A 25612-nucleotide genomic window follows, 5' to 3' on the forward strand; every position below is an offset into this window, starting at 1 on the left:
CAGATATAATGCAGTATATTTTTAATTAATAATAAATCAGTGAGGTTAATGTGCCATATTTGATGTGTGTTTATTTGTGTTAATGTGAATGAAAATCAAATTTAAATTAAGATTTATTTTGATTGTCTATTTAGAAAACTTTGATGTTTATATGTACTTTTTATGTCAGGATTTTCTTATCTTTCTTTTTTTTTTTTTTTTGGTTTTGATTTTATAGACTTTAAATAGATGTCCAAAAATAACGTGAAATCATTCATTCATTCGTTTTCCTTTGGCTTATTCTCTATATTTATCAGGGGTTGCCACAGATTGAACCGCCAACTTATCCAGCATATGTTTTGCACAGCGGATGCCCATTTTCTGATGTCTACAGAAAAGAAATGACAAAACAAATGACAATTGCACATGATGATGGATGTTCTCAGTTGTACCCTAGTGAGCACTTAACTGTGCTGACAGAAATAAAATGTTGCTTTTGTTTTTTGTAAATAAAGCATGTCCACAAATCAAGATTATATGACCCCCAACCCCCACTTCATGTCTAGGACATGGAATCTGAGGTAAAGGATATCCTGGCACTACAAAACCCAAACCTGGTGATCAGTACTGCCTTTAAACAGTGTATTACACAGAGTGACTTGGCCACACTGAAGGAGGGCTGCTGGCTTAATGACAAGGTAAGATTTACAAAATTTAATTAACTTTACTTTTCCAAGACACATGCCTTTTATCAAATGCAAATTAAGTTAAGGCGACGCAGTGGGGCAGTAGGTAGTGCTGTCGCCTTACAGCAAGAAGGTCGCATCAGCTGTGTCAGTTGGTGTTTCTGTGTGGAGTTTGCATGTTCTCCCTGCGTTCGTGTGGGTTTCCTTCGGGTGCTCCGGTTTCCCCCACAGTCAAAAGACATGCGCTATAGAGGAATTGGGTAGGGTAAATTGTCCGTAGTGTATGAGTGTGTATGGATGTTTCCCAGAGATGGGTTGCAGCTGGAAGGGCATGTGTAAAACATGTGCTTGCTGGATAAGTTGGCGGTTCATTTCGCTGTGGCAACCCTAGATTAATAAAGGGGCTAATCCGAAAAAAAAAGAATAAAATTAAAGTTATTCTTAGGTTTTTAATAAATTGTTGGATTTGCACAGCACACCAAGGCTGGGTATTGACAGAAATGTAAAGATTGCAATTGATATGGCTCAGTTTAGCATTAGATTCATTTGCTTTATTGATGTCCTTCCTTGGTTGAAACAACGAGCAATTATGAGACAACTTTAATATGGGTAAAATGTACATATTTTTCAATATAGCTTAAAACATTCATTTAGATTAATTTCTGCTACAATCAGTACTGTAGTAAAGATGAGATAATTGGTTCATGCCATTGTACTGCTTCATTTAAACAAGGCATAAACACAATGTCTTATTCTACTTTAAGCAGCATATTGTTTGAATTTGGTAATAAATTAGTTAAAATTGTAAATCAGACACTTGTGTGGTATAGAAAATGTACCAAAACAATTTAACACGATAAAACATTTTTTTTTATGCTACAAAGATTTGTTCATTCTTCTACTGAAGACAGGATGGAAAGGAAACCATACATCAGCACATATTCTTTAAAATAATGATTTCTATTAAAAATGAAAAAAGGTTTTGTGATTATAATAATAACAGTGGGGCATTTTCCGTGGAGCGGGCAATTTGAGGAAGTCTGCAATTTTTAATTGACGGAAGAAAAAAAACATATGATTGGAAAAAAAAACAGCCTATGCCAGTTATTAAAAAGAATCAGTCAGTATTTTCGTTTTGTAATATAAATTAATTATTTAAGTGAAAATAATTTAGGGCAGTCCTATTTATTTTATTTAGTTTATTCTGTTCTTCTGTGCTAAACACTGCAGGTGCGTGAAAATGCTCTGTTGTTGTGTTCTGTTATTAATATGCTAGCATATAAAAATAAATCAGTATTTTAAAATGCAATATTTAATTTGTCGAACACAAAATAGTCACGTCAATTTGTTTAATATAAAATTAATAGTAATCTGACCAGTTAACAGTTAATAACCGATTAATGAGCGGCGGTTGTCGGTTAGCATAATTAACCGAAATGAGCATCCCTAATGGAGATTATAGTGGTGATTGCGATCGTTGCACGCAGGAAGGATCTTATATGAGACGTAAAATTACATTCCCAGAAAACCACCACGGAGGTCACTCCATACTTAGTTCATTAAGTTTTGGAATGGTCACACAATTCGTGCTAGATTATATGTATGTCAACTTTTGGACCAAGGGCAACCTACAAAACAGACAAAGCTCCCATATAATAAATACCATCACAGAGAGTCTTGTAGGGATGTCAAAGTACATACACTTTAATTTGCACGAAAGCCATGATCACTCTCTGAACTGGATCGCTGGAAAGCTACTGAGTTTAGGCAGTTTCTGCTGTACACCGATCCATTAGTATTGAAGGATATTCTTCCAACACCACTTTACAACAACTTCCAATCACTGCCGATTAGCATCTATCTGATACTTTCTCCAACCCTCTGTGCCCATTAATGTGACTATGATGATAACTTGATTAGGTATCTCCTTGAACAGTTCAAGACCTTGTATGGGGTTGGGGAGATGGTCTATAATGTCCACTCTCTGTCATCTTGCAGATGATGTGAGGAGGTTTGGTCCTTTGGACTGTGTGTCTGCATATGCTTTGAAAACTTCCTTGGTCAGCTTAAAAGGAAGATCAGAAAACCCCAACAAATTCTCCAGTAATTGATTTGTGTTATGGAGTGGCAGTCCATGCAGAGCAAGCCCCCTTCTCAGCTGGAAATACTCAAACTCAGCGGAAAATGCTCAAATGGCCAACAGTGCAAGACGGTACACCAGGGGCCTCATGTATCAACGCTGCGTACGCACAAAAACTTTGCGTACGCCAGGTTTCACGCTCAGAATCGCTCACGTTTGGATTTACTAACAATGAACTGAACGTGGGAATTTGCGCAGGTTCACGGCAGCTTTCTGGCAGGCGTACGCACATTTTTTGTGCGTGTCTGTTTTATTTCCATTGGCGACTCCTAGAGGCAGTTGTGTTAAATTCTTCTCTACAAAGTGTCTGATCCTTGCAATGGCGTCTGTATGAGACGGGTTCATATAGTAGGTATGTAAGATTTCCATACCATACAGTTGACCAGCTAAACATTAAAGCACAATTTGCAGCGGTCGCCTGTTTTCCCAATGTAATCTGAGCTATCTACTGCACGCACATTGCTATAAAGACACTATGTGAAGATAAATTTGCATGCGTGAATCAGAAACATTTCCATTCAATAAATGTGCAAATAAAATATGATGCACAAACTTATTGATGATTCCTACTTGTCTTTCTCGTGATAAATAGTGGGCAAAATCTGATATGTAGCGGGGAAAAAAAAGAAGAAGGAATTCATCAGACGCTGGATTCGAGCCGAGTTTATGCTCGAACGTGTCAGTACATGATCATATGCTTCTTATGAGGTGCGCCACTGAGACTGCGAAGGGTACTGCAACATTTTACAGATATAAACCACACTATTTCTTTTTTAAATGCACTCAGTGCGATGTTCAGACCCAACTGTGTTAACCGTATCAGCTAAACTCTCCCACTCTATTTATTTTCTTTTGTTGTTAATTCCGCCGAACAAACTTGAAAATAACACCGCTTTTCTCCGGTCTACCTCCGAAAGCAGCACCTCCATTTTACATTCTGTTCAAAGTTTCTCTTTTTGCTTGCTTTTGCCATTGCTTTTTCGTTGGGTTTTGACATTAGCATAGTCATTAGCATATTCATACGGGGGAGGAGGCAGGGAGGGGTTTTGTGCTCGTGCATGTTGCGCTCAGTTTCACGTTCATTCAGATGTACAAAAGAATATGCGTGAGATTCGGCGTACGCAGTGTTTCATACATCTGAATTTTTTTCTGCGTACGCACATTTACAGCTTTGTGCGTACGCAATGTTTTAGTAAGATTTCCACGCAAGCCTTCGTACATGAGGCCCCAGGAGTGCAGTACAATAAAGCCATTCTTGAAAATGTCACAATAAAATGTAGAACTGGAGACAACTGCGTGATGATTGATGGACAACTTGGCTTAATTGAGAACATCTTGTATGACACCACCACAGAAGAAACTTTCATTTTGCTGAGAAGATTTTTGTGTCTGGCCCCACTTTAAACAGAGCCCATTAATTCTAAAGACATTGGCATCTTTAAGGCATGTGAGCTGGCAGCTAAAGTCAAACTCTACAAGATCTCTGATATTGAGACAAAATATGTTTTGCTTCCACTAGGAATGGGTTGGACTGCAACCCCATTGCTTTATTTTCATTAGAGCCTCTTTGTTACTGATCCCTTTTTCAGCACGTTATGTGCATTATGTGAAGTTTATTAATAAACTAATTTCGAGAGGATCTGCTTATGATTTATCACGTCCAGTCTCGCATTTGCTAATCACTAATCTTCCAATCATATGAGCCCTAAGGCACCATAAATAGTCTAAGTTTTCAGTTCACTTTATCTTCGTTTGGAAGACCGCTCAGCCTCAGACTGTGCTCCAGCTATCCAATTATAGCCGCTCATCTCCAAAACAGCAACTTCTACAAACAGATCCAGCATTTATTCATCATCATCACCATCATTATCATCCGCAACTGCTACCACTATCTTCTATTCCCTCCAACAATCAATATCTCCAACAAAACAAGCCACCATGAACAACGAGAACATCAACGAGCAAGCTAACAACCAGCCAGACCTTCTCAACTCTCCCTCCAAAAACCAACCTCTCCCCGCTCCGCCTGGCTCTCAACCCGAACCCCAGGCCGTCACAAGAGGCCGACGCATGACACGCTCCACCGCTACTAGGTCCCGTCAAAACTTATCACCAACGCAATCCACTCCAAGGCAACAAATCTCTTCACCTACCTCATCTTATATCTCCGCAACCTCCTCAGTCCTCCATCCAAGCAGAATCACCGTATCAGAAATCAGGAACAAGCTCGCCATCCTCGGAATCAACGCTCCCAAAAATCTAAAAAAACCGGAACTCCTAAAACTTTACAAAAACGCAACATCGGACTCCCTTCCCTCTGCAAGTCCTCCTCCAAGATCAGCCGCTCAGGAAAATCCGATTCGATTCACTCCATACCCGCAAGCCTCCCGTTCACAACCAGGAAAGAAGAAGTCAAAACAAAAACACATAGCAAGCCACTCCCACGCAAGATCGCAACACCAGGAAACCCAGCCTCCTCCGATGACGTCACTCATTCTCCCACAGCAGGACTCCATTCAAGTGAACTCAGCCTCTCTCCCTCTCCCTCTAACTCTTTCTACCCCCTTCTCCTGGCCCCCCGCCCCCTCTAGCTCTCTCATTAGCCCTCATCTCCCTTCTACCTCCAATGCTCAGTTTCATCCTGCTATTTCTGCTCCCCCTGCTCTTCCTCCAAATCAATCCTCTTCTTCCCCCCCCTCCTCCTCCGCTCCCCCCCCCTTCCTCCCAAAACCTGCCTTTTGCATCTCAAAATCCTCCAATCAATATTCCATCTTTTTCTTCTTCACTTCCCCTCGCTCACTCTAACTCTAACCCTACCTGCTCCTTTTCTATTCCAAATCAAGTTTCTTCTACACGCCCCCCTTTCACTCTGTCATCTGCCACGCCCCTCCCACCGCCGAATAACGCTCTAGCTATGGAACCTCCACCCATCTCTAATTCAGCCCGCAACTTAATCCTCTCAGGTGCGGATATTGACCTCATTTCACTCCTCTCACCTATAGCACCCCCTGCGGCAGAACGCCAGGTTGATTGCGGCGAATTTTCAGTATCCCTCAAATCTTCAGTTAATAATCAGTCCCGCACCCTAACCTTAGCCGAATTTAGCATAGCCTTTTCAAGATTCACCGACATAATTTGTTCAGTATATCCCCATAGGAGACGCGAGCTTAATGATTACATGGCCATTATTGCCGAGCTCGCGCTATCCTATGGGGGCACCCACTTTTTCACTTACCACAAGCTATTCTCTGCTAAATGCGCTCTGCGCGTTACCCAGTGGAATCAGTGTCCCTACTGGGGGGCTTTGGACACTGAGCTCCACAACAGGGTATTTTTGGGTTGCCGCAATCTAACCTGTGCTGTCTGTCGCTCCTGTCTGCACCCCACTACCTCCTGTCCTTTAGTTAACCCTCTTCCTGATCCAACTCAACCTCCTTCTAAATCTACCAGCTACGTTCCTAACCCTTCCAGTCGTAACATTTCTTCTATTTTGTCTATCCCTACTAAACCCTCCCTTCCTAGCCGTGACATCTGCCACAACTTCAACATGGGTAGATGTCATAGGATGCCATGCAGATACCTTCACCTGTGCTCCTACTGTGGCGGCGCCCACGCCAAGATAATCTGCCAAATCCTAAGAGCTAATAATAAAAAATCAAAAAATTATTTGTCGACTCCTGTGAATATTTCTAACCTTGCTCGGGAACTAAAGTCTCACCCTGATACTAACTTTTCTGATTTTCTCATTGCAGGTCTAACCCACGGATTCCACCCAGGTGTTGCAGCTCTCCCTTCTCTTAATTTAATCTGTCCTAACCTGCAGTCTGCGACCTCCGAACCCGAAACAGTCGATTATCTTATTAAAAAAGAAATTGACAACAAATTTATGATCGGACCTTTTAAGGCTCCTCCATTCAATATTTCACGCATTAGCCCTATTGGTGTCGCAACTCGAAAATTTTCCGGCAAAAAACGCCTCATAGTCGACCTTTCGTCCCCACACAATTCCTCTTTCTCTAGCATTAACAGCACGATACCACTAGAAGAATATACGCTCAACTATCACGACATCGATCAAGCAATCTCTCTTATTAAGATAGCCGGCCACAACGCCTGGCTAGCCAAAGTAGACATCTCTTCTGCCTTTAAAATCATGCCAATCCACCCAGACTACTGGCACCTTTTTGGCATTTATTGGCGCAACCAATTCTATTTTGCAGTCCGACTAACCTTCGGATGCAAAAGCAGCCCAAAAATATTTGACATGATGTCAGAAGCATTATGCTGGATTCTATCCAATAATTACGGAATTCCATACCTCATCCACCTTCTAGATGATTTTCTCATTATTTCTCCCCCGTCATCTCCTCCAGCCAAACACCTAGCGATCACCCAACAAGTTTTCGCTGATCTCGGAATTCCTCTAGCAGAGGAAAAAACTTCAGGTCCCAGTACTTCAATCGAATTTCTGGGCATTAATCTAGACTCGCACAAATTTCAAGCATCCCTCCCCAAAGAGAAGATCGATCGGATCATTTCTCTATCCCAAATCTTCCTCGAAAAACAGATGTGCACAAAACGAGAAATCCTATCAATTCTCAGCCATCTAAATTTCGCTATGCGCATCATTCCACAGGGCCGCCCCTTTATTTCACACCTCCTTCAACTATCCACCACAGTTCAAGGTTTAGAAGAAATAATTATTCTCTCTAAACCAAGTCGCGATGAACTCTGCTTATGGATCTCTTTCCTTAAGCAATGGAACGGCTGTTCCTTTTTCTATAGCGACTTAACAACCTAATTAACCTATACACAGACGCTGCCCCCTCTATTGGTTTCGGCGGCTACTACAAAGGACACTGGTTTGCCTCAACATGGCCACCCCAATTCAATTCCATTCCAAAAGACCAATGTTCTTCAGCCCTATTCGAACTCTACCCCATTGTCGCAGCAGCCATCTTGTGGGGGGACGAATGGTCTACTTTTAGCATTCTCATTCACTGCGATAATGAAGCCACAGTGCATTGCATCAACAAAAGGCGCTCCCACTCCCAAGCACTTATGCCATTTTTAAGACGCCTTATCTGGATATCTGCTAAAAAACAATTTATCATGATTGCTGAACATGTACCTGGTTGCAAAAACCAAATTGCTGACTCTCTCTCTCGCTTCTCTCTACAGAAATTCTGGCAACTGGCCCCGGAAGCAGACCCTCACCCAACGCCTGTACCTCCGTATTCAGAAACGATATTGCCATAAACCACCCACTTCATAATCTTCACCAAACTTCTCTATCTCTCATCCTGCAAGCAATAGCTCCTAGAACCCTCAATGCATACCTCACAGCATGGAATTCGTTCAAACAATTCCATATTCTACACCAACTTCCTTTTCCTGATTTTTCTCTCCTCTCTATCACTTCCTTTATATCCCACCTTCACACCGCAAATCACCTACAAGCCAGTTCAATAAAGAGCTACCTTAGCGGGATCCAGTTCTTTCACAAATTAATCCATGGGTCTCCTTCCGACGCCATCACAAATTCGCAAACCTCCCTTCTTATCAAGGGTATTTAGAAAAACCACCCCACCAGCCCTGATGCCAGACAACCCATCACACTCAAAATCCTTACCTCATGCATCTACACCCTTCGCAAAGGGTATATTTCCTCCCATACAGCCCGCACCTTAGATGCTATGTTTAATCTAGCATTTTTTGGGTTTCTTAGATGTTCCGAATTAACAGTTACATCTAAATTTAACCCTCTACTCCACCCCACCATCTCAGATCTAGCTTTGCAAGATAAGGAAACCATCTCTTTCCTTATCAAACAAAGCAAAACAGATCAAACCCAGAAAGGACACTCTATCCTCATTTTCGACATACCTTCTCCTACTCGCCCATTCCAAACCCTCCTAGCCTATCTTAATCTAAGAAAATCGCAAGAAGCTAACCCTATGGCCCCGCTTTTTACTGACGACGCTAACCGTCCAGTATCTCGATTCTGGTTCCAAAAACACCTTAAAGAAATTCTTCGCCTATCAGGTTTTTCCCCAGAGCCTTTTTCCAGCCACTCATTCAGGATTGGCGCAGCCACTACAGCAGCCTCTAACGGGCTCTCACACAATCTGATCCAGACCCTTGGTCGCTGGTCTTCTGAAGCTTTTAAATCTTACATACGCCTCAGTAAATACCACCTCAAAGAAGCACAACAGGCTCCAACCAACCCCCAAGCAACTCCTCACAAGGTTCCAACTCACAAAGGTACCTAATAGAGCCTCAACTCTCGCTAGAGTCATCCTAACCAAACTCAGCAGAAGCCTAATCGTCCAACCATGGCACCCCTACAGGTTTTGCCAAGGACGCCCCCAATGGCCATTACAGTTAGCATTCCAGCAACCTCAATTCGTTATACAAACTCGGACTTCCACGAGGTCGCTCCGAGCTCCAACTCTCGCAAGAGTTATACAAATCCTCTCTCCCACTCACAGATATCTATGTTTTCCTATCCGCAATCTACCTTCAAGCTCTGACCTCCACAAAGGTCGCTCCGAGTTCCAACTCTCTCAAGAGTTACTCTCTCCCACTCAATGCTACCTATCTCCCCCTATCTCTACTCTACCCCAAGCTCTGACCTCCACAGAGGTCGCTTCAAGCTCCAATTATCACAAGAGTTACTCTCTTCCACCCACCGCCTCCTACCTCCTAGCGCTTACCTCCGCAGTGGTTGCTCCAAAGCTCCAACCCTTGCAATAGTTACCCTAAAACCGCTCTTCCACCCACTGCTCCCTATCCCCCTAATCTATACTCTACCCCCCTAGCTCTGACCCCCCGAAGGGGTCGCTCCTTGCTCCAACTCTCGCAAGAGTTACCCTTAAAACCTCTCACGGCTAACCCCTACCTCACCGCTAACCAGCACCTCCCATCTACACGCTACCTCCAAGCCATGACCTCCGCAGAGGTTGCCCCTATCTACACTACCCTCAAGCTCAAACCTCCGCAGAGGTCGCTCCTATCTACACCCTACCCTCAAGCTCTAACCTCCGCAGAGGCCGCTCCAAACTCAAACTCTCACATGAGTTACTCCCTCCCACTCTCTGCTCCTCCCATCTACACGCTACCTCCAAGCCATGACCTCCGCAGAGGTTGCCCCTATCTACACTACCCTCAAGCTCAAACCTCCGCAGAGGTTGCTCCTATCTACACCCTACCCTCAAGCTCTAACCTCCGCAGAGGCCGCTCTAAACTCAAACTCTCACAAGAGTTACTCCCTCCCACTCATTGCTCCTCCCAGCTACACTCTACCCTCAAGCTCAAACCTCCGCAGAGGTCACTCCTATCTACACCCTACCCTCAAGCTCAAACCTCCGCAGAGGTCACTCCTATCTACACCCTACCCTCAAGCTCAAACCTCCGCAGAGGTCACTCCTATCTACACCCTACCCTCAAGCTCAAACCTCCGCAGAGGTCACTCCTATCTACACCCTACCCTCAAGCTCAAACCTCCGCAGAGGTCACTCCTATCTACACCCTACCCTCAAGCTCTAACCTCCGCAGAGGCCGCTCTAAACTCAAACTCTCACAAGAGCTCCATCTTTCGTAAGAGCTACTCTCCTCCACTCACTGCTCCATACCTTCACTCTACTCTGGCCCCCGCAGGGGTCACTTAGAGCTCCAACTCCCTCAAGATTCACTCAAAGTTCTCCTTTCACTGCTTCAAACCACCTATTCTCCCCTTCTCCATAACCCCGAAAACCATGACCCCCGCAGGGGTTCCTTCAAACTCTAACTCCAGCAAGAGTTACTAGAATCCTCTTTTCACCCTTATTAATCCTATCTAATTAATGCCCATGCATTTAACCTCTTTCCTTCTATTGTATCCAGCAGCCGGATATAGCTCTAAATTTCCTGCCTTTTGGGGGGTTTTTTCTTCGAATACGCGGCTGCTGTCCCGAGCGATTAATTTCTGCATTTTGGGGAGTTCTGAGATCCACCGAGCTCAGGCTCCCTTCTTGCTCTGCCAACGGGAGGAAGCCCCGGGCTCGAGGAGCCCTTGAGCTCGGGGCTCTCTCCCGGGACAGCATGCCAAATAAGCTTTGTAAATCATCAGCTAAGTGTGAACTCTTGAAGTGAAGTTTATTCATAAACTAATTTCGAGAGGATCACGTGCTTATGATTTATCACGTCCAGTCTCGCATTTGCTAATCACTAATCTTCCAATCATATGAGCCCTAAGGCACCATAAATAGTCTAAGTTTTCAGTTCACTTTATCTTCGTTTGGAAGAAACCCCCCTCCTCCCCTATTCTCCTCCTTTACCTGCAATTGGGCAGCACGGCGGTCCAGTGGTTAGCACTGTGAACCACACAGCAAGAATACTGCCGGTCTTAGTTCGATAGGACCGGTGAGTGTTTCTGTGGGGAGTTTGTATGTCCTTCCCGTGTCCGCGTGGGTTTTCCCCGGGTTCTCCGGTTTCCTCCCACCATCCAAAGACATTCAACATACTTAACAATCAAGCTTGTCTAATTCCTTACGTTCCCTTAGCTACAGCGGCAGGGGAGTTCTGAGATCCACCGAGCTCAGGCTCCCTTCTTGCTCTGCCAACGGGAGGAAGCCCCGGGCTCGAGGAGCCCTTGAGCTCGGGGCTCTCTCCCGGGACAGCATGCCAAATAAGCTTTGTAAATCATCAGCTAAGTGTGAACTCTTAAAATGGTATTAGTTTCCATGTATGTTGAACATCAGTTATTTTAGGATGATTGTAACGCAAAAACATGTCTGTTATTGATCCCTTCTTTCATAACTTCAAGAAGCTATTTGCATCAACCACAGCGAGGCTGTGAACAGTATGGTAAGCATCAAAAGCTTTTGTCAGGGGTAAAGTAATACAATATGCTAGCTTGGTCAAAAGACTTAACAAGAAAAAAGTTAAGGACATTGAGGCCAGAATTAAAGTTTTAGACAGGCAATTGTCACTAAAGTTTTCCGGTTTTTAGTGTTTTGACTGAAAATAACATCAGCGATCACCTACAGCCAATGAGGGAGCAGCTTTTACTTGCGTGTGTGTATACTTGCTGCAGGCCAGCGGGAGGCTGGGGGAGAAGTTAAAAGCTCTCTTTTTCGGTTTATTTGGACCCACGAAATGGAGGAAAAACTAGTGGAGGTTTGACAGGACTCAGGAGCAACTGTGTCTGTTTGACGTTTCATACAGATATAAATTAGTTTATTATCAACTTAAGTTGAGGATAAATGGCTAATTCCCTTTAAACCCAGGTGAGCAAACATGTACATGTTCTACCCCATTAAAGGCTTCTTTTACATTATGTAGTTAATAACAAAATATACTACGTGTTTTTGGCTGTGAGACGTAGTTTGAACGAATTTGTCGGCGATTCTTCCTATAGTAAAGTCATGCAATGTGAAAGTCCCTGTCATCGATCCATCTCAACCAAGCGGACTCTCAGATTATGAATATTAATTATCAACAATAACGGATTATTACTAATCATTAACATTCTGGATTAATTTATTGTTAACATGTAACAAACCAAGATAAATAGCAAAGCGAGGAAAAAGATAGTTCAGATAAAGAGTGGCAAATCTGTTTCAGTTCCACACACACCATTAAGGATCACCAAGATTATAAAAACGCCTTTTTGATAAAAGGGGCACAGCTTATTCGCATAACTAAAAATAGCTGGACTTTAGTGTCTGGAGGTCTCTCTCTTTATGGGAGGTTCTTCCGTTGTGATGAGAGTCCTTTGATGTCCTACTTGATGTGGAAGTTTGCAATACAGGTCGGAGGAATGCGATCGCAACTTTAAACTGAGTCTACTTTGCCGGAGAAATAAGAAAACGTGGCTGGAAGGTCCACACGGCACAGAAGCCGCTCGGACCCCTCAAAGGGGCGATCTCTGGGGAAGTTCTTTTCGGACGTTCTGCGTTGAGCCTGGGGAGGGGTCAGCTTTTAAACGTGAGCTCTGTTACACGCCCTTTCAACATGCTCGACCAATGATTTCAGAGCAAAGTTTGAGCGCGAACCTTCTCTTTGTCTCTAGCTGCTCATATGCAAATTTGAGTGTCCGCCTAAAGCATGCGGAGAGGCATTTTTGCAAGGCATTAAAGAATGTAAGTAGTGCAAGTTATTATCATGCTCTATGCATCATGTGCAACGTAATTTCCACACCCTAACATTATTTATGCTCAAAAAAGGTCTAAAGGAACCAGGCATACGGGTTATAGGAGGGGTTGTACAGGTAGGAAAGGTCAGAAATGAGATACAAAGTTTACAAACATAACATTTTAGTTTTGTGCTGGTCCTTGATTTCTCAGTCCAATTTCTTTTTGGACTAATGTCCTTGAGGGTATGTGGATGTGTGTGTGTTTGTAAGCAGGGGGGGAAGATCAGAATGTCTTTGAAGTCTCTAAGTCCATCTCTCTGGATAGCTCTGGATAACGAAAGGTGTCACGGAGGCCAGACTTCGTGGAGCCAGTGGTCGTAAACCGTCCTGTCGACTGAAACCCAGATCCTTTCCTTAAAATCTATAAATAGTTTAACTATGGACTGTACCTAACACTTGTTTAAAAAGATTTAAGACCTACAACAAAATATTTCAGTAAATTTAAGACTTTTAAGGCCTAAAAGTTTAGATTTTGTAATTTAAAGCATAATTGAAAAAAATAAATGCACATTTCTTTTTACTACCTGACTGACTAACAATTGTTTATGAATCTTGTTGAATAATTGAAAATAAATATGCACACAAACCTCCGGCACCACTTTCCACAGAGAAATGCATAACTTAAAAATGTAACAGTTTTGTTACAGTGACTGACTAACTCAATCTCAATCTTATTACCGAAATATTGCTGCTAGATATATTTTTGATGATACATTGCTCTGACAGGCCTAACATGATGCAAATCCTCTTGTTTATGGACCAAAAGAAAATCATATTTTGTTAAACTGTAAATTTCTTTAAAATTCAGTGGTAAGAAATGGATATCTTATATTTTACTATTGTTTACAAATTTTTTACATTTCCCTGAATAAATTTCATATTTTAAAAACCCTAGAGACTTTGAATCAGTATTTGGTCATTATTTGAATCAGCATTTAAAGCAAATGTTAAATATAAAAAACTATTTATATGTCAAACATAATAATTAAACTTCAGAATTATGAATTGTTGTATCCCGATTTTATAACTTCACTGTGCATTAAAGACCAGGACAAATATACACACGTGCACACACACACACACACACACACACACACACACACACACACACACACACACACACACACACACACACACACACACACACAGAGTTGAAGTCAAAATTATTACCCCCCCCAACCCCCTCTCCACTCTGAAATTTTCACAGTATGTCTGATAATATTTTTTCTTCTGGAGAAAGTCTTAGTTGTTTTATTTTGGCTAGAATAAAAGCAGTTTTAAATTTTTAAACACCATTTTCGGTCAGTATTATTAGTCCCTTTAAGCAATATTTTTTCGATAGTCTCCAGAACAAACTATCCTTAAACAATAACTTGTCTAATTACCCTGACCTGGTTAAGAATACACACACACACAAGTATCAACTTGCAATTTTGAAATTGCATATTTAAAAATATTTTCACACAGAGTAATGCTTAATTTAAATGTGTGGTTCTGTTTGTTTATTGTTATTATTAATATTTTGTAATTATTTTATAATTTTGGTTAAAAGATGATTAAATAAACTTTATTGCTAGTAAATCATTACTCACTTTTGGGTGACATCACCATACAGCTGTCCCCCCACTTTTAAAATGCCTGCTACGCCCCTGCTCACCCATGTTCCAGGCGGAGAGCAATGAAGAGCGCGGCTCGGCACCCGCGTCTGCGGACCGTAACTCACCTGTGTTCCTTCATAAAAAGAAACCAAATAGGAGCACAAAGCCAGGACCCAATAATTTCACCATTTATATATCTGCTAGTAAATGGAAAGCTATAAAGCCTTTGTCTGGCAGCCGAAAATTGCAGAAATCGTGGACACACATGCTATATGACAAATTCCGTCGGCATAATCCCTGCTGCACCTTAGTTTTTACAGATATCAGCACTCAAAATTGAGTCATAGTCGTAAATATAGGTGTCCTTATATGACGATGAAGGCTTCCTGTTTATTTAAAACATGTAATGCACATTTCATTTTTTGAATCGCAAAGAAGCCACATGATGAAAAACATATTCCAGTTTTTGTCACCAGAATTGGTACTGTTACTCATTTAAAAGGGGAGATGAGATCTCGCCAGGCCAGTTACACGAAGAGAGGCAAGATAGCAAATGAAGTGAGGAAAGGAGTAAGCAATATTTATTACAAAAACCTGAGTCAAACACCAGTTCCTGAGTTGATGGCCAGGAACACCACAAGAAGTCTAACTAAAAATTTTATCAAAGTGATCTCTTGTGAAATAAATAAAAGTCAAAGACTCCATAATGATGTCATGCTGGAACTGATGCTGATACAGAAAGTGATGAAAGAAACGGATCTGTCATATCGTTACTTTCCAGGGTATGTACAACACCTTCAAGTGGATCCCTCTGGGGTGCATCTTTATACAGAAACAGGAATTGCCATTCTTATTCAGCATCTCAGAAAAGTTCCAGTAACGTTGCATTTGGATGTGACTGGGGGTGTGGTGAGTCACATTCCAAATCAACCAAAAAGAATGCTGTATTACAGCATCTACCAGGACATGGCAAGGACAAGCCTCCTCTTCCGGTTTCTGGGATGGTGACTAATGATTACACAAAACCTAACATTGGATTTTGGTTGCATCAAACGGTTGGAAAGGTACAAAAACATTTGGTGTGGCAAAATTAATTAACTCCACAAGTTTGGAAAGAGGATTGGAAATTTTCCAAAATATGTGCACTTTTGGCCAATTTCAAAAACCAAATTTGTCAGCCAGAGTCTTCACGAACTTCGTGACTACATCTGTGGGGTTAACATACCTGAGGAAATTTTCAGTGAGATCACAGTGAATGACTACATTCCTCCAGATGCAACTCCAGATGCAAACACAATATTAGCCAGGTCACCATTTACAAAGGAATTTGCCAATGTTCTTGAGGCTGTCAATTAGAGGAGGAAACAAACACAAACAAATATCACTGCCCAGAGATACTGGAAATTCTGATGAATAACTACATGGCAATTTTTTCTCTTTGGTCAGGAATTTTACTGGGTGACCTTAGTAAATACTATGACACAGATTCAGTCAAAGATGAAAGCCAACAATTCCAATTTCACCTGTAACCCTGTGGTTTTGCACTCAATCAAGATCTGGAACCAACTCAGTAGATCTTTTGGACTTACAGATCTTTCTCAGGCTGCCCCAATTGCACTAAATCATATGTTTGTCCCATCATTATTAGATGAGGTCTTTGATATGTGGTCCAGAAGAGGTATGGTATCACTGTCTTCCCAAATCACGTTTTATCAATACCTGCAACTTCTGAATTTTTTATTCTCAAACTTCATATGTTCTCCCTTACGTCCTCCAACTGGCCTGTTGGATTCGATTTTTCGACTAGTCAGAAAGTGAACTATTAGTACAATATACGAAATACGATATTCTCATAACTTGATGCCTTTGGACCTCCTCAAAAATAAATGGGAGACTGATTTAAATGAGCAAATCACAGACGATACCTGGCACAAAATAATACAGGGAATATTTTCGTCATCCATCTGTCTTAGACATGCTGTCATTCAGTTTAAAATTGTACATGGTCTGCACTGGTCTAAAGTTAAACTTTCTAAGATCAATGCTGATATAGACCTCACTTGTGATAGACGCGGGCAAGATCCAGCACGTTCTGTACATGTCCAAAGCTTTACACTTTTTGGCAGCCAGGCACGTGCACACATAGGGCTCAACCTGTGCAGAAGCTGGGGATTGTGGGTTCAAGTCCCAACTGGGTCATCTTTGAAGGTCTCACTTCAGGTTGGGAGCAATATTTGGTGGATGAAACACAGTAGCTGTGAAAACCTCCTTGAGATTGAGTATACAGGCTGCGTAGAGCCTCAACTCCAGAGCCCCCCTGTTTCGTCACCATCTCGGCTGCTCCAAAAAAAAATATTGATATTTATTTACAAATATTAACATAAACTCAGTGTAAATGAAATATATATTGATATGTTGTTAAATAGATTTAAAAAATCATTTTAATAATTTTCAGCATGTAATTAATGCAAGTTGCAGCTCTACAACAGCAGTCTGGAGCCGAGAGGAGGAAAAAAGTTCAAGATGAATCACATACATCACATTCAGGTAACTTCCATAACTCTGGAAACATAGTTTTGTTGTAAATTAGTGAGGTTAACATTTAAATTTTGCCACAACTGCACAAAATCTGCTGTGCATTGTGCTTTAAACTATGACAGGACATGTTCTATGACTTCTCGCGTTTGCTCCTCTTCCCCATGTTGCTGATAATTACACAAACTTAATTATTTTTATTAACTTACTTGTGCAATACTTTACAATTCTGTTGGCACACCAACTACTGTACATATACATGGACTGCACCATTATTTCACTGTATGTATTATTTATTATTATATAGTTCTTATAGTTATATAATTAAATTTTATATAATTCTTTGTTGTTATTTTTGTTTATTGGTTTGTCTATTTCTACATTTGTTATTGCTGCTGTTGTTATTGCTTATATCACTGCAATGACAGTAAAGTCTTTTTAGTCTGTACATCAGTGGATTGATGAGTTTTAGGCCGGTTTTTCAGTTTTGTACATTACAATATGAAATAACAAAACTGACAAATAATATTCAGTGCTTTTTGAAAGATCAGTAATATAAAATGAGTCAAATTACTGTAAGCTTAAGGCCATAAATCATTTTAATAGCTCGGTAGGCCACGGAAGAGGTTAGATGATGTAGAAGATGATCTACATACCCTAAGAGTGCATGCCTGGAGAATGCAGGCTTTGGAGTGGGAAGGCTGGAGAGGAGTAGTGGAAGAGGCCAGGGCTCTACACGGGCTGTAGCGCCACAGGAAGAAGAAGTTCTCTTTGTTTAAGTGAGGTATAAATCTATGGAATTTGATTTTTCTAAAAACAAACACAAATATACATAAAAAAAACACACTCAAAAAATACAATAGCAATCAACCAAATGGCAAAAAAGTCTTCAAAAAGTGTATTATTCAGTGTATTATTAGTTATTATTGGTCCTTTCTGCTTCGCTTTTGATAAACGCAGTTTGATTGCGCTGCCAGAGTTTTCGTTTACGTTTCTCAAATTTACGTTTGCGATTCTGACACAAATCTCTCATAGAGGCGGGCAGTGTTAGGGAGTAACTCGTTACATGTAACGGCGTTACGTAATTTAATTACAAAACAAAAGTAACAGTAATTAGTTACAGTTACTAGGAAAAAATTTAATTAAATTACAGTTACTTTTGGAAATGTTAAAAAATACAAATGGGGTTACATCTAAAAAATATTCTTTAAAAATATGGAATATGTTGATTAATAATCTGTTGCTTTGTCGGTTTTTGATATGCACGATGCCTACTGTTAAGACCATTTATTAAAGCCGTGTTATTCTGATGCTTTTGATTGGTTTACCTGTTTGAATTTGCAGGCAGCACACCACGCCTACCAGTTACGTTAATGCTCTTTGGCGCTAAAATCATCAGTCCGAGAGCTGGTACCATGGCGACCGATAAAAACGGATTTAATAGCTGAAAGTTTAAAAATAATTTCAACCTGAAATCAGAAAAGGGCACAAATATAACAGTTCAGTGCAAATATTGTTTGCCAGCTGTTAAAATACTTTCCACATCAAAGGCTTCAACGTCGAACCTGAGCAGGCATCTGCAGGTATGTAAGCTAGCCTTTCTTTATTTTATAAAAGCAAATTATTTTTGTCGTTATCGTGAGTGTACAGAAATAAAAACAGGCCCTTTCATTTCCAATGATATATTATGACTCACAAAGTTATCTATTTCCGAAATTTAGGGCACCAACAGACTCCTTTGGCCAAAGCCATTTATCACATTAGCTGTGTTGGGTGCTATTAGCTTATATACATTTCTAAGTAACTTAGCGTGGAGTGAGCGTCACTACGTTATAACTAAATTAAAAAGCTTTTCAGTAGTGAAGCTATTTTATTAGTAAAGAAGAGAAGTAGCGTCCACACAATCAACATTTACTGATCGCGGATCAGTAAGTGATGGCACAACTTTCACAGTTGAGGCCGGTGTCAAGGTGATGAAATAAAATCCATATGATAGAGAGAATGGTGATTTCTTCTTTTTTTTCTGTTTTATGGTAACGTTAACTTAATCGACAACAAACGTTCAATGCCACCGCTCACTCTGGTTGCTTGGTGGAAAGATGACTGAGGGAGAGGAGCTCTATACTATACAGGGTTTGACAGACCAGCCAGCCCGCCAAATGCGGTTAGATTTCATATGTGGTGGGTTAGACAGTCACTCTCACTAACCACTCTTGGGATGCTTTTCCCAAAACCATCGTGAACCAACTAAGGTTGCAAGACCTGACATTACAAACATAGTTTGTTGATTTGCCGTTTCCCAAATTCGTCGCTCCAACGAACATTCGCAAACTGCGTCGCAAACTTGAGCACTTTAAACTATTTAGTAGCTGTAGTTTGAGACATAGTTCCTGGCTGTGTTCTATTCCCACTTGTCCCCCCTATGCCCTATTCATTTAGAACATTCTAACATTCAAAGTTGGAATTATCACAAATAAAAAAGCATTAAGGTAATCTCTCTTAGGTGTAATTTGTCTCAAAGTATTTTTACAGTTCAGTTTTAGCGATCCTAATGTTTATAAATCTGCTCCCTTTGCAGTGCACTTTGAAAACATTGATATAATTTAAAACAGCCTCATGGTGAAAGCTATAGGTGACCTTTTCATTAAAAGCAGAATTTATGTTACGTCTCCAAAGCTTGTGAAAACAACAACAACAACAAAAAAAAACATGCTGGAGAGACATTCTGCAGCACTGGCATGTACACGCCTTATAGGTCGACACACTTATGCAGTTGCAGCAAAACTAAACGAAATTCATGCAGAATACCGGATTCAAACCAAAGTCAAATCAACTGTGACTGACAATGGTAGTAATTTTGTAAAGGCATTCTGTGAGTTTGGTGTAAGAGAAGATGAGTCAGATGATTACAGTGATGAAGTGAGATTTTTGGATGTCGGTGGTCTTCTTCAGGAAGATGGAGATGGAGATCAGTTTTTTCTTCCACAGCATCAGCCTTGTGCTGCTCATACATTAAATCTAATTGCCACCAATGATATTCACAAAACAGCATCAACTGGGCCATCATGTAAGCTGTACAGAAGTGCCATGGCTAAATGCTCATCTATCTGGAATAAAGCACATAGGTCTTTAGTGGCCACAGAAGTTGTTCAGGATATTACCAATATGCATTTGACTGTACCATCAGTCACAAGATGGAACTCACAGTTCAGGGCTGTCACAAAACTTGCAGGGCTTCCAGAAGAAAAGCTGAAGGAGATCTGTGATAAACTTGGTGTGCCAAGTCTTCATCCACAAAAGTATGTATTCCTGAATGAGTACAATGAGATTCTGAAGCCTCTAGCTGTTGCCATTGACATTCTCCAGGGTGAAAGCAAATGTTACCTAGGATTTTTAATCCCTACTTTGCTTAGCCTCAAGACAAAGCTATTTGAAAAGATGCCCCATTTGCTTTATAATTCATACATTGTTACCACTATCTGTGAGGCCATAGAAGAACGCTTTGGAACAGTGTTAACCAGCTATGAAGCAAAGATGGCAACGGCAACCCTGCCCAAGTTCCGCTTAAACTAGCTTAGCCCTGAGAAGAGAGACGACATGAGAACCTTAATGCAGGAAGCCATTGCTCAGGAACCACTGCAAAGTCTAGATACAGTGAGAGATGACAACGCTGTGAAATCTGATAAGTCAGAGAAAAAATTTTTTGTCTGTCATAATGCCAAATCACTATCTGACAGCACAACTCATGATGAAGTCAGAAAGTACTTAAAAGATTCAAATAACAACCTGACGTCTCTTAAGACATTTCCCACAGTTAAGAGTTTTTTTTATCAAGTACAACACTACATTGCCTTCCAGTGCTCCAGTGGAGCGTCTTTTTAGTCATGGAGGTAATCTTTTGACCTCATCTCGAAACAGAATGAGGGATGAGCACATGGAACAGGTCTTACTGCTCTGTTACAACAAACAGCACTATCCAAGTGACCTAACCTATGATGACTGATGTGTGGTGTGGACACTTTATCTGTCACTCTATTCCCATTATGTTTTTTGGGAATAAAGAGCTTTGTTCCCGTTCACACACACACACACACACACACACACACACACACACACACATACATGTAAATACATGTGTATGCATGTATATATGTATGTGTATGTATATATGTATGCACTCATACATATATACACACACATACATACATGTATATGTATGTATGTGTATGCATGTATATATTTATATGCAAGTGTGTGTTTAAGCATGTGTGTGTGTGTGTGTGTGTGTTTAATTATATATATTTATATATATATATATATATATATATATATATATATATATATATATATATATATATATATATATATATATATATATATATATATATATATATATATATATATATATATATATATATAAATGTGTTTGTGTACAGTCATGCTTACTGTGCGTATAAAACCTACCTCTGATGGTGGCAGTAAATCCATGATGTCTTCCTGCTTTCTAGCAGCAGATTTAGCCCTGGACACACGAATGATTTTGTGAATGGATGGCTCGATTAGCCACCAGAAAGACGTCAGGTGACGGTAGCTGGGGAACCTATAAGCAGAAGTGTTACTGAATACATTTACAACTTGTTTACGTTTCCGTGCTAGTAATGCAGGCACGGGTATTTAAAAATTAGTATATGTAATCATATCTAATCCTAAGATTCTACCTTGTATAAAATCGGATGTCCTCATCTGAGCCAGCAAACCGTTCCAATCCAAAATCACGCTGAATGTGTAGTTCTTGTAGCTGTTTTTTCAGCTCATCCACTTCATTGGAAAAATCTTCTATTTTAGCATATGCCAGGTCTAATGATGAAGGCTCGGGAATGGTACAGTAATCATGATCCATCGTAACATCCATGGGTGTGGGTTCGACGGATACCACTTCAGCCGGCCTCTCTCTCCTCTCCACACACTGGACCGCGATGCTTTAACTGCATAGTTATTCCAGGCAAAAAGCACTGGCACAGCGCCAGTTACTAACTTTTTTCGTGCCTCTGGTGTTTGCGGTTCAATAATCTGATCCCTGCTAAAATGACTACTGCAAACCTTGGAATTGCCGGTTGGACAAAAATCATCTCGGCGTATGTTCACAAGCCACTGTTTTCTAAGGTCCACGTTTGAAGGAAAACTGTGAAAACTTATACTTCTTTTGAATTTCGCAGAAGATGTACACAGCGGAACGCAGCAGTGTACGTTTTACACCTTCTGCTGTCTCCTAAATCTATAAACACTTTTTTTTGAACATTTTCTCCCAACTTCGCAACAATGGCCGACAAACCGGAACTACGCGGGCCCTATTACTTCAAGGCGGAACTACGTCACGAGCCTGCGTGCAAGTAGCGCATTGGTTAGGCATTACCACACTATGCTTTATAAAGCCATCGTCCAAAGCCCTCTTGAACGAGCAGCGTTCTTAAGGATTTAAGTTTTGTTAAGAAACCGACTGCTAAACATCCCGCTGCGTAAACACTCGTTACTCTTAACAAAAAGCAACCGGGGAACCTGTACATTAGGCACTGCTGGGATTTGAACCCAGGATCTCCTGTTTACGAGACAGGCGCTTTGACCAGCTAAGCCACAGCACCACAAAAATTCTCTGTAAGAGACATTTGCCCGATAACAAAAATCGAAGAAGAAAAAATAATACACAACAAAAACCAGCATGTCAGGATGCAGAAAATGCTGACAAGACGGACGTGGTCTTTTAGAGTCTGGATGATCATGTCTCAAACCTGACCGGTAACCTGGCCTCTGTTCAAAATCAAAGCTAAATTTACTATGCTTTCTACTCAGTTACTTTGCACATGCATAAAGAGGCTCTTGTACGACAAATCCAAAAGGCTTGATCTCAACAATAGGTGGCAGTTACTTTTCCCCAAAACCACAGGTTGCCTTCGAGTCATTCCTCAAGCCCACTAGGCCCTACACCGTTTTCTAATCTCCCTTATTTAAAACAGCTCAATTACGTCATCGGTTATTATTGTAGAGTACCCCTAGTATCTGAGCCTGCACTCCGCAATGAAAGAAAGAAGCAAAACGGGATGGACAGATGCCTAAAATGTTAGTGTTACATATTGAGTAACATTATTTGTGACAATGCTAGTGTGTATTGTTCCTGTGTGTGTTTCCTCCATTATCTATCTTTCTCTCTCTCTCCACATGAGTGGAGATCAGGTGTAGCTGTGAGAGGGGCGGCGCCAGCTATTAAGCCACGCCGTTGATGCTCCTCATCGAATTCTCTTCCTGTTTCCCCTCGCTATTGTGTGTGTCTGAGCAGTTCGCTCTGAGTTCTCTGTGCGGCAGTGATCTGTCTGAAACCTTTTTTTCAAAGTAATCTGGTGAGATACTCTGTTAAATATGGTAATAGGATGGTAACCTGCATTAGCGGTGGCTGATTGTGTAATACCTTTCTCCAACCCTGTTTCAAAGTCATCTGGTGAGATACTCTGTTAAATACGGTACTAGGACGGTATCATGTGTTAGCTGTGGCTAATATTTACCTTAAGGCTAAATGATCAAAGGGAAGGCCCTTTTTTCTTTTGTCCAGTTTTCTCCTGTTTTGTGGCTAGTTATGGAGCTTAGAATTGTATGCTTAATTTATGGAACTTTATTTTTGGTATAGGTAAGAGGTTTAATATTAGGTAGTGTACCTTGTTTTGTTTGTTGTTTTGGCCTTTTTGTTCCCTCATTCTGATATTGATCTTTTTGTTTAATAAATCTGATACCTCTGACAACTTGGCCTGTGTGTGTGCTTGGGGAGCAGGAACAGGGACTCCGGGTGACCTCTTTTAATAGTGGTCATCCTTAAACTTATGTGCATAGCGGGGTGCATCCGCTACGTAACATAATTGGGGGCTCGTCCTAAAGTTTGTGTGAAAGCTCATCTGCCTTTTGTTTGTCTGCGCGTCAAATTGGGTGAGAAAAAACTTTTCTCTCTTTACATCATGTCGTGATTTGTGTTAAAATTTTGGGTGAGGGGGAGGAAATATGGAAGCTGAAGTGAAAGCTTTTATTGATTCTCCGTCGTTAGAGTGATTAGATCGCTTCCGAAAAAAAGATTTGCTGCAAGTGGCAGAAAATATCCGTTTCATCTGGTTTCAAAGCTGAAATTAAAGCCGAACTTCTCTCTGAACTGACATCGCAAGGCGTCTTTCCAGAGGAGCTCGAAGCCGCTGTTTCACCTGCACCAGATTATGATGTGAATGTGGCACTGAAGTTAAAGGAACTCAAGTTTAAAATTAAACAGCAAGAATATGAGACTCACTTATTACGTATTCGCGAATTAGAACTACGCCAGGAAGCGAGAGAAGTAAAAGCTGCTGAGAGTAGTCATTTCGATCCCAGTCAATATATGAAACTCGTTCCTCAATTTAGAGAATCGGAAGTGGACGCTTATTTTATTGCTTTTGAGAGAGTGGCAGGCAAATTGGGCTGGCCAAAAGAAATGTGGGCGATTATGCTGCAGAGCAGTTTTGTGGGCAAGGCGCAGGAGGTGTGCTCCGTGTTGTCCATGCAAGATTCGCTCAAATATGACGTGGTTAAAGCTGCTGTATTAAAGGCATACGAATTAGTGCCAGAGGCATACAGGCAGAAGTTCAGGGGAAATATTAAAAAAGCTCAACAAACCTTTTTAGAGATTGCTCGTGATAAAAAGACCATGTTAGAAAAATGGTGCACGGCATCTGAGGTTACCACTTTTGAAGGTCTCCAGGATTTAATTTTGTTGGAGGACTTCAAAAATGGTTTGCCTGAGAATATGGTTTTATATTTGAACGAACAAAAAGTCACTACCCTGTCTAAAGCCGCTACACTGGCCGATGAGTACGTACTCACTCACCGCGCTGTCATTCCTGCAGCCCGCTTGCATCGAAATTTTAAAGTGGATAGTAAGAGAAATTTCACAAATACGTGTCCCGTAAAGCCAGAGACTGCCCGCACGCGAGCACCTGCGGGTGGAGTGATTAGTCGTACAGAAAAACGACTTTGTTTTTATTGCCTTGATCCGAATGATTTTATTGCGGAGTGCAAGGCATGGAAATTAAAGAATGTGTCCGGTAAAACTAAAAGTGTCGCACATGCAGTAATTGAACCTCGAATGATGGAGGCTGAGAACACTGGGCTGCATAATGATGTCTTCAAGCCTTTTCTGCTAGATGGCATGGTTTCCACGTCTCCAGGGGAGACTGTGAAAGCCGTATCCATCTTGCGGGACACTGGTGCCGTCCACTCCTTCATTCGGGAGAACATTCTGCATTTGTCGGAGAGGACTTATACTGGTTCAGATGTTTTAATTCGCGGAATTGAACTGGGTTGTGTGAGAATTCCGGTTCATTCTGTGTTTTTAAATCTGCACTTGTCGCTGGAGTAGTTAAAGTCGGGGTGTGCGCACAATTTTCCGTTGAAGGAGTAGATTTTATTCTGGGGAACGATTTGGCCGGAGGTA

General features: G+C 41.1%; 3 protein-coding genes, 1 long non-coding RNA gene and 1 other non-coding gene across 5 annotated transcripts in view; 3 read left to right on the forward strand and 2 right to left on the reverse strand.

Moving 5' to 3' along the window:
* The window catches only part of LOC100537855 (uncharacterized), a 150258-nt gene that overhangs the window by 34488 nt on the left and 90158 nt on the right, over window positions 1-25612 (forward strand). The gene's annotated exons all lie outside the window — the stretch shown is intronic.
* LOC148682307 (uncharacterized) lies at window positions 182-5232 on the reverse strand. The gene is made up of 2 exons (XR_015943005.1): window positions 1145-5232; window positions 182-321 (listed from the first exon to the last, which is right to left on the reverse strand). It is a non-coding gene; the product is annotated as an uncharacterized LOC148682307 (long non-coding RNA).
* Window positions 9813-25612, forward strand: part of LOC147845162 (uncharacterized) — an 83481-nt gene continuing 67681 nt past the window's right edge. Inside the window, exon 1 of the mRNA XM_087250617.1 lies at window positions 9813-11516. Within this exon, the coding sequence (XP_087106743.1) occupies window positions 9936-10475 (540 nt within the window). The 5' untranslated portion in view covers window positions 9813-9935 and the 3' untranslated portion in view covers window positions 10476-11516. The remainder of the gene's footprint in view (window positions 11517-25612) is intronic.
* LOC147845163 (uncharacterized) lies at window positions 14642-15936 on the forward strand. The gene is made up of 4 exons (XM_088649888.1): window positions 14642-14696; window positions 15044-15505; window positions 15541-15659; window positions 15763-15936. The coding sequence occupies exons 1-4, from the start codon at window positions 14642-14644 to the stop codon at window positions 15934-15936; spliced, it is 810 nt and encodes a 269-aa protein (XP_088506014.1).
* On the reverse strand, window positions 22681-22754 carry trnat-cgu (transfer RNA threonine (anticodon CGU)). Its single transcript has one exon. It is a non-coding gene; the product is annotated as a tRNA-Thr (tRNA).

Source organism: Danio rerio, chromosome 4 (assembly GCF_052040795.2).
Source record: "Danio rerio strain M-AB ecotype USA chromosome 4, GRCz13ab, whole genome shotgun sequence".
NCBI lineage: Eukaryota > Metazoa > Chordata > Actinopteri > Cypriniformes > Danionidae > Danio > Danio rerio.

Bases quoted from the DNA above. Each gene is read 5' to 3' on its own strand.
- LOC147845163 (XM_088649888.1), top strand. From the start codon at position 14,642: ATGTTCCAGGCGGAGAGCAATGAAGAGCGCGGCTCGGCACCCGCGTCT. The intron at 14,697-15,043 runs GTAACTCACCTG...AACATATTCCAG, and splicing joins GGCACCCGCGTCTGCGGACC to TTTTTGTCACCAGAATTGGT. The intron at 15,506-15,540 runs ATCAACCAAAAA...TACAGCATCTAC, and splicing joins TGTGGTGAGTCACATTCCAA to CAGGACATGGCAAGGACAAG.